The sequence below is a fragment of the Oncorhynchus keta genome, unplaced genomic scaffold (assembly GCF_023373465.1).
Source record: "Oncorhynchus keta strain PuntledgeMale-10-30-2019 unplaced genomic scaffold, Oket_V2 Un_contig_16520_pilon_pilon, whole genome shotgun sequence".
NCBI classification, from domain to species: domain Eukaryota; kingdom Metazoa; phylum Chordata; class Actinopteri; order Salmoniformes; family Salmonidae; genus Oncorhynchus; species Oncorhynchus keta.
Genome location: NW_026279962.1, coordinates 125,001 through 133,666, shown reverse-complemented (window position 1 = coordinate 133,666; position 8,666 = coordinate 125,001). Strand labels below are relative to the sequence as shown.

General features: G+C 42.4%; 1 protein-coding gene and 1 long non-coding RNA gene across 22 annotated transcripts in view; one reads left to right on the top strand and one right to left on the bottom strand.

Moving 5' to 3' along the window:
• Positions 1-2,187: 2,187 nt before the first annotated feature.
• LOC127919397 (uncharacterized) lies at positions 2,188-3,820 on the bottom strand. Its single transcript, XR_008102874.1, has 4 exons — positions 3,534-3,820; positions 3,462-3,497; positions 3,172-3,207; positions 2,188-2,235 (listed from the first exon to the last, which is right to left on the bottom strand). It is a non-coding gene; the product is annotated as an uncharacterized LOC127919397 (long non-coding RNA).
• A 3,597-nt stretch (positions 3,821-7,417) lies between these two features.
• LOC118382282 (heparan sulfate glucosamine 3-O-sulfotransferase 3B1-like) overlaps positions 7,418-8,666 on the top strand; it is a 31,426-nt gene continuing 30,177 nt past the window's right edge. For all 21 annotated transcript variants that reach the window (XR_008102826.1, XR_008102845.1, XR_008102843.1 and 18 more), the window contains exon 1: positions 7,418-8,301. Coding sequence is in view for 1 of the 21 variants with exons in the window: in XM_052502887.1 (XP_052358847.1) it covers positions 7,715-8,301 (587 nt within the window). In the remaining 20 variants the exon portion in view is untranslated. The remainder of the gene's footprint in view (positions 8,302-8,666) is intronic.

Sequence of the window (8,666 nt, the reverse complement as noted above, 5' to 3'; positions counted from 1 at the left end):
AAAGGTATGGTTAGTTAGATTAGTACTATAAAGGTATGGTTAGTTAGTCAGTAGTGCTATAAAGGTATGGTTAGTTAGTCAGTATTATTGAGTAATGAAGGCATGGTTAGTTAGTCAGTAGTACTATAAAGGTATGGATAGTTAGTCAGTAGTACTCTAAAGGTATGGTTAGTTAGTCATTTCATTTAAGTCATTTAGCAGACGCTCTTATCCAGAGCGACTTACAAATTGGTGCATTCACCTTATGACATCCAGTGGAACAGCCACTTTACAATAGTGCATCTAAATCTTTAGGGGGGGGGGAAGGATTACTTACCCTATCCTAGGTATTCCTTAAAGAGGTGGGGTTTCAGGTGTCTCCGGAAGGTGGTGATTGACTCCGCTGTCCTGGCGTCGTGAGGGAGTTTGTTCCACCATTGGGGGGCCAGAGCAGCGAACAGTTTTGACTGGGCTGAGCGGGAACTGTACTTCCTCAGTGGTAGGGAGGCGAGCAGGCCAGAGGTGGATGAACGCAGTGCCCTTGTTTGGGTGTAGGGCCTGATCAGAGCCTGGAGGTACTGAGGTGCCGTTCCCCTCACAGCTCCGTAGGCAAGCACCATGGTCTTGTAGCGGATGCGAGCTTCAACTGGAAGCCAGTGGAGAGAGCGGAGGAGCGGGGTGACGTGAGAGAACTTGGGAAGGTTGAACACCAGACGGGCTGCGGCGTTCTATAACGAGGAGAACCCTGGGGTAGGGGGTATAACGAGGAGAACCCTGGGGTAGGGGGTATAACGAGGAGAACCCTGAGGTAGGGGGTATAGTGAGGAGAACCCTGGGATAAGGGGTATAATGAGGGTAGGGGGTATAATGAGGAGAACCCTGGGGTATGGGGGTAAATGAGGAGAACCCTGGGGTATGGGGTATAATGAGGAGAGCCCTGGGGTAGGGGGTATAATGAGGAGAACCCTGGTTAGTCAGTAGTATTGAGTAATGAAGGCATGGTTAGTTAGTCAGTAGTACTCTAAAGGTATGGTTAGTTAGTCAGTAGTACTATGAAGGTATGGTTAGTTAGTCAGTAGTATTGAGTAATAAAGTTGTGGTTAGTTAGTCAGTAGTACTATAAAGTTGTGGTTAGGTAGTCAGTAGTATTGAGTCATGTTAGTCAGTAGTATTGAGTAATGTTAGTCAGTAGTATTGAGTAATGTTAGTCAGTAGTATTGAGTAATGTTAGTCAGTGGTATTGAGTAATGTTAGTCAGTAGTATTGAGTAATGTTAGTCAGTAGTATTGAGTAATGTTAGTCAGTAGTATTGAGTAATGTTAGTCAGTGGTATTGGGTAATGTTATTCAGAAGTATTGAGTAATGTTAGTCAGTGGTATTTGGAATAGTCAATAGTACTGAGGCTTAGCGTCACTATCACACGGTTCTTGAGCCCATTGCTCAACCTGCGTTTAGCGACCGTTGATGCTTTGAGATGGACGGTCCGAGAGAGGGGGAAGAGAGAGAGAGAGAGAGAGAGAGAGAGAGAGAGAGAGAGAGAGAGAGAGAGAGAGAGAGAGAGAGAGAGAGAGAGAGAGAGACTTAGGAGGACTTAAAGCATGCCGAGCAGTGTCTTGATCTGCTGTTTTGGCATGTCTTATAGCCCTGTCATTACTGTGAGGGCTTAGCCTTTACTCACTTTGTTTCTAGTGCGTGTCTGTGAGCTTGTGTGTGTGTGTCAGACCTCACTGCAGGTCTTAGCGTGTCTATGTCCTGATGGTGTGTTGTGTGTATTTCTCATTGAGTTGTTTTGGTTTATAGGAAGTGTTTTGGATGTGAAAGATGAGGTCATTAACCAGTCCTCTTGAACTGTCTCATTGTCTGAGATCTCCTATGTCCTCAGTGTTTGTGTGTATCTGTGTGTGTGTTTGTACGTGTGTGCGTATGTGTGTGTGTGTGGTCTTGTGTGTGTGTCTTCTTGTATGTGTGCGTGTGGGTTTTGAGTGTGTGTGTGTGTGTGTGTGTGTGTGTGTGTGTGTGTGTGTGTGTGTGTGTGTGTGTGTGTGTGTGTGTGTGTGTGTGTGTGTGTGTGTGTGTGTGTGTGTGTGTGTGTGTGTATTTAAAATTAGAAAAGTTATGATGTTAATAGAGAATGACTGAATGAAGCACCTCAATAGGAATTAACCTGTTTACCCTGTTGTAAACCTCTGTCATTAACACATCTGTAACCCTGTGGTAAACCTCTGTCATTAATACATCTGTAACCCTGTGGTAAACCTCTGTCATTAACACATCTGTAACCCTGTGGTAGACGTCTGTCATTAATACATCTGTAACCCTGTGGTAAACCTCTGTCATTAATACATCTGTAAACCTGTGGTAAACCTCTGTCATTAATACATCTGTAACCCTGTGGTAAACCTCTGTCATTAATACATCTGTTACCCTGTGGTAAAACTCTGTCATTAATACATCTGTAACTCTGTGGTAAACCTCTGTCATTAATACATCTGTAACCCTGTGGTAAACCTCTGTCATTAATACATCTGTAACCCTGTGGTAAACCTCTGTCATTAATACATCTGTAATTCTGTGGTAAACCTCTGTCATTAATACATCTGTAACCCTGTGGTAAACCTCTGTCATTAATACATTTGTAACTCTGTGGTAAACCTCTGTCATTAATACATCTGTAACCCTGTGGTAAACCTCTGTCATTAATACATATGTAACCCTGTGGTAAACCTCTGTCATTAATACATCTGTAATCCTGTGGTAAACCTCTGTCATTAATACATCTGTAACCCTGTGGTAAACCTCTGTCATTAATACATCTGTAACCCTGTGGTAAACCTCTGTCATTAATACATCTGTAATCCTGTGGTAAACCTCTGTCATTAATACATCTGTAACTCTGTGGTAAACCTCTGTCATTAATACATCTGTAACCCTGTGGTAAACCTCTGTCATTAATACATCTGTAACCCTGTGGTAAACCTCTGTCATTAATACATCTGTAACCCTGTGGTAAACCTCTGTCATTAATACATCTGTAACCCTGTGGTAAACCTCTGTCATTAATACATCTGTAACCCTGTGGTAAACCTCTGTCATTAATACATCTGTAACCCTGTGGTAAACCTCTGTCATTAATACATCTGTAACCCTGTGGTAAACCTCTGTCATTAATACATCTGTAACTCTGTGGTAAACCTCTGTCATTAATACATCTGTAACCCTGTGGTAAACCTCTGTCATTAACACATCTGTAACCCTGTGGTAAACCTCTGTCATTAATACATCTGTAACCCTGTGGTAAACCTCTGTCATTAATACATCTGTAACTCTGTGGTAAACCTCTGTCATTAATACATCTGTAACCCTGTGGTAAACCTCTGTCATTAATACATCTGTAACCCTGTGGTAAACCTCTGTCATTAATACATCTGTAACCCTGTGGTAAACCTCTGTCATTAATACATCTCTGTAACCCTGTGGTAAACCTCTGTCATTAATACATCTGTAACCCTGTGGTAAACCTCTGTCATTAACACATCTGTAACCCTGTGGTAAACCTCTGTCATTAATACATCTGTAACCCTGTGGTAAACCTCTGTCATTAATACATCTGTAACCCTGTGGTAAACCTCTGTCATTAATACATCTGTAACCCTGTGGTAAACCTCTGTCATTAATACATCTGTAACCCTGTGGTAAACCTCTGTCATTAATACATCTGTAACCCTGTGGTAAACCTCTGTCATTAATACATCTGTAACCCTGTGGTAAACCTCTGTCATTAATACATCTGTAACCCTGTGGTAAACCTCTGTCATTAATACATCTGTAACCCTGTGGTAAACCTCTGTCATTAACACATCTGTAACTCTGTGGTAAACCTCTGTCATTAATACATCTGTAACTCTGTGGTAAACCTCTGTCATTAATGAGGTGCTGCAATCTGCACTCTGCCGCAATAATGTGTTTCCAGGATGAGGTGATCAGAAATCCCAGATGGTTAGGCAGTCGCAGCATCGCTATATTTAGAGGAGGACCAACAACACTTTGTGGTTGTCTGCTTTCCCCCTTAACACTTTCCCCCTTAACACTTTCCCCCTTATCAACACTTTCCCCCTTAACACTTTCCCCCAACTTTTAACACACATGTTCTGAAATTACATCTCAGGTACTCAAAACACAAAACACAAAACTGTTAGCCAATTTCCCCAAACACCACACACATGAAACACAGTAATCAACATCATGTACTCCCTACTCAAAATGAAATACAGTAATCAGATTAATGTACTCCCTGCTCAAAATGAAATACAGTAATCAGATTAATGTACTCCCTACTCAAAATGAAACGCAGTAATCAGATTAATGTACTCCCTGCTCAAAATGAAATACAGTAATCAGATTAATGTACTCCCTGCTCAAAATGAAACACAGTAATCAGATTAATGTACTCCCTGCTCAAAATGAAACACAGTAATCAACATCATGTCCATTTACTGTAATCTGAAGATGTAAAGGACCAAGACACCTTTACTGTGTCCATTTACTGTAATCTGAAGATGTAAAGGACCAGGACTTCTTTAATGTGTCCATTTACTGTAATCTGAAGATGTAAAGGACCACGACTCCTTTAATGTGTCCAGTTACTGTAATCTGAAGATGTAACAGACCATGACTCCTTAAATGTGTCCAGTTACTGTAATCTGAACATGTAAAGGACCATGACTCCTTAAATGTGTCCAGTTACTGTAATCTGAAGATGTAACGGACCATGACTCCTTAAATGTGTCCAGTTACTGTAATCTGATGGAAGATGTGAAAGACCAGGACTCCTTTAATGTGTCCAGTTACTGTAATCTGAAGATGTAACAGACCATGACTCCTTAAATGTGTCCAGTTACTGTAATCTGAACATGTAAAGGACCATGACTCCTTAAATGTGTCCAGTTACTGTAATCTGAAGATGTAACGGACCATGACTCCTTAAATGTGTCCAGTTACTGTAATCTGATGGAAGATGTGAAAGACCAGGACTCCTTTAATGTGTCCAGTTACTGTAATCTGAAGATGTAACGGACCATGACTCCTTAAATGTGTCCAGTTACTGTAATCTGAACATGTAAAGGACCATGACTCCTTAAATGTGTCCAGTTACTGTAATCTGAAGATGTAACGGACCATGACTCCTTAAATGTGTCCATTTACTGTAATCTGATGGAAGATGTGAAAGACCAGGACTCCTTTAATGTGTCCAGTTACTGTAATCTGAACATGTAACGGACCATGACTCCTTAAATGTGTCCATTTACTGTAATCTGATGGAAGATGTGAAAGACCAGGACTCCTTTAATGTGTCCAGTTACTGTAATCTGAACATGTAACGGACCATGACTCCTTAAATGTGTCCATTTACTGTAATCTGATGGAAGATGTGAAAGACCAGGGCTCCTTAAATGTGTCCAGTTACTGTAATCTGATGGAAGATGTAACGGACCAGGACTCCTTTAATGTGTCCATTTACTGTAATCTGATGGAAGATGTAAATGACTACAACTCCGTTAACCCAGTTTTTTTGGGCCATTATCAAACATATACCATATAACTGTCTGACTCCTGCTTTATAACAGTCAAAGTCATATCCACTAGGCCTGCTGAGAAAACTGTTTCCAACTTCCTGAAGAAAATGGGTTTTCTGTTGGAAGATGCCTGGGTGTATGGATTCAGATAAACACAGAGCACACACACGCATGCACACAGGGACACACACACCCTCCCCATATCTAGCCTTGTGTGTGAGTGTGTGTGATGAGATAAGGGGATTTCAGTGTCATCGTGGTGGTTCTGGTGAGACTGACTGACATGGCAAGCTCTTCAGTAATCTTCATAATCCATCTGAACACAATGGCTGCCCCCTGACCTTCCCTGGCCCACACACACAAGAAGAGGTACACACACACACACAAGAAGAGGTACACACACACACACACACACACACACACACACACACACACACACACACACACACACACACACACACACACACACACACACACACACACACAAGAACACACACACACACACACACACACACACACACACACACACACACACACACACACACACACACACACACACACACACACAAGAAGAGGTACACACACAGACACACACACACACACAAGAAGAGGTACACACACACACACACACACACAGAAGAGTACACACACACAAGAAGAGATACACACACACAAGAAGGGTACACACACACACACACAGAAGAGGTACACACACACACAGAAGAGGTACACACACACACACACACACACACACACACACACACACACACACACTAGAAGAGGTACACACACACACACACACACACACACACACACACACACACACACACAAGCATGGACACAAGCACACACACACACACACACACACACACACACACACACACACACACACACACACACACACACACACACACACACACACACACACACACACACACACACACACACATCAACGCAAGCACACACACACACATCAACGCAAGCACACACGCTCACAGACACAGACAGACTCACTGGCGCAGGCACGTGGGCTTGCACACACACCACTTGTAGCCTATACTTGTTATACTGTACATTACACGCGCATCTTGACTACCGGCTGGCAGGAGGGTACAGAAACCGCCTTAAATCGAGTAGTTACAACCCGTGACACCCTATCGCTGTTGCGCAGTGAAAGAATGCAACTTTACAAACTAGCCATTCAGCCTGGAACGGCAGGAGATTCAGGACATCTGCCCGCGTCGTGCCACGTCCTTTCAGAACGTCGTGTGCTCGTGCTGATCTCTCCGCATAAGACTATTGTCTCGTCTGGTCATGCAGAAAAGCACTTGTTCTAGCGGTAGATATTCTGATGCTAATTCCACTGGCAGCAAACAGATGTTGTGTTGATGCTGCCATGTTATCCATATGTTTGGGGTGTATAAAAGGATGTTTAAAACGCTGTCATAATATTTGCGTTTGCATTTCAGCGGGTTGGATAGAGGATTCGGCTACTTCGCCAGTGACATAAGTTGATTTCCTTCAACAATTCCAGCCTGTAAAGTAAAGAAATAACAATTGAAATGTAGATTTTTACAATTATTTTATGTAAAAAAAAAACATATTTTCAAGTTTTAAATATTAAACACGAAACACTTATAACACAGTTATAATCAGCCTACATTATATGGTGACTATTACGCACGTAGCCATGATGTGTGAAGGGTTTATTGGCCTATAACTCCTCATTGGAAATAAAGCGACAGATAATTATCTCTCACTACAGTCTTCTAGGATTGGTCGGCTCTACTGTCAATCATACGCCCCAAGCCTAAACGGGATGAATGGGATGTAGCCTACTCATCTATTCGCCGTAGTGCGCTCCCTCTCGCTCACACGCCTGTTGGCCAAGTGATGGGAGACAACCACCGATACTTTGTTTTTACGCACAGGGCGCGGACACACCTGACCCGAGTATCTTTTCGTTTCGTTTGGAATTCCGTATGAATGGAGCTGGAAATTAGATTCATTCATCACTAAATAATAAGAAGTCCGTTATAAGCAGCGTATAGGCAAGTTGTGGAATTATGTCAATTTCACCAGGATTTTTGCAGTGGAAGAGGAGCGAATAACTTTAGCCAATATGCGTTTTTGGATTATGACTCGTCTCGCCCGACTGTCCTATGGAATATAGCCCAATATATCCGAACCTGCATTTTGTCTCATCATCCCCCGTGAAGAATAAACTATTTGTTTTCTGCATCATGTTGTCCCTGTGGGTGTATATGATATATTGCTGCGTCGGATACTGTTCAACCATGCCAAGTCTGATGGTCAGTACAGCCAGCAGTAAACATTCACAACATCTCGAAACAGTTGACCGTAACAGAACTCAACCCCGACTCCAAAACGAAGGGGACTTGGAATCAGAACACCAAGAAGATCCGTTAGATTCTTTCGATCCGTTATTCGGCGCATCATCCAGGGACGTGTTAAATAATGAGAATGATTTGGACAGCAGAGGAGGGGAGGACTGGGATGAGATTCGAAGCGAGCAGAGGACGTTGGATAATAATGTCGTGTCAAGTCTCTTCAACGAGTCAGGGCCGGTGGAGAGTAAGAAGTTGCCCCAGGCGATTATCATCGGGGTGAAGAAGGGAGGCACACGGGCGCTGCTGGAGTTCCTCCGCGTGCATCCCGACATTAGAGCTGTTGGGGCCGAGCCGCACTTCTTTGATCGGAACTATGACAAGGGGCTAGAGTGGTACAGGTACATTTCATACACTTAATAACGTTAACTGATCAGAATATAAACGAATTATGTATATACTACTAAAATCATTCATCATTTGCCATTTAATTGAGCCCATCTATTTAATTTAATTTATTTTGTATCCCATCGTCATTTCTAGGCTACTATTCAGTCTATAACACAGACATATGTCATCTTCATTTCTAGGCTACTATTCAGTCTATAACAGATATGTCATCTTCATTTCTAGGCTACTTTTCAGTCTATAACAGATACATATGTCTTAGGTTGTCTGGTCGATTAATGGGTTTCTGAGAAACACCGTTATTTTTAGAGACTCACAAAGAACATCAAACAAAACCTCAAGGCTGTCAGGGAAGAAT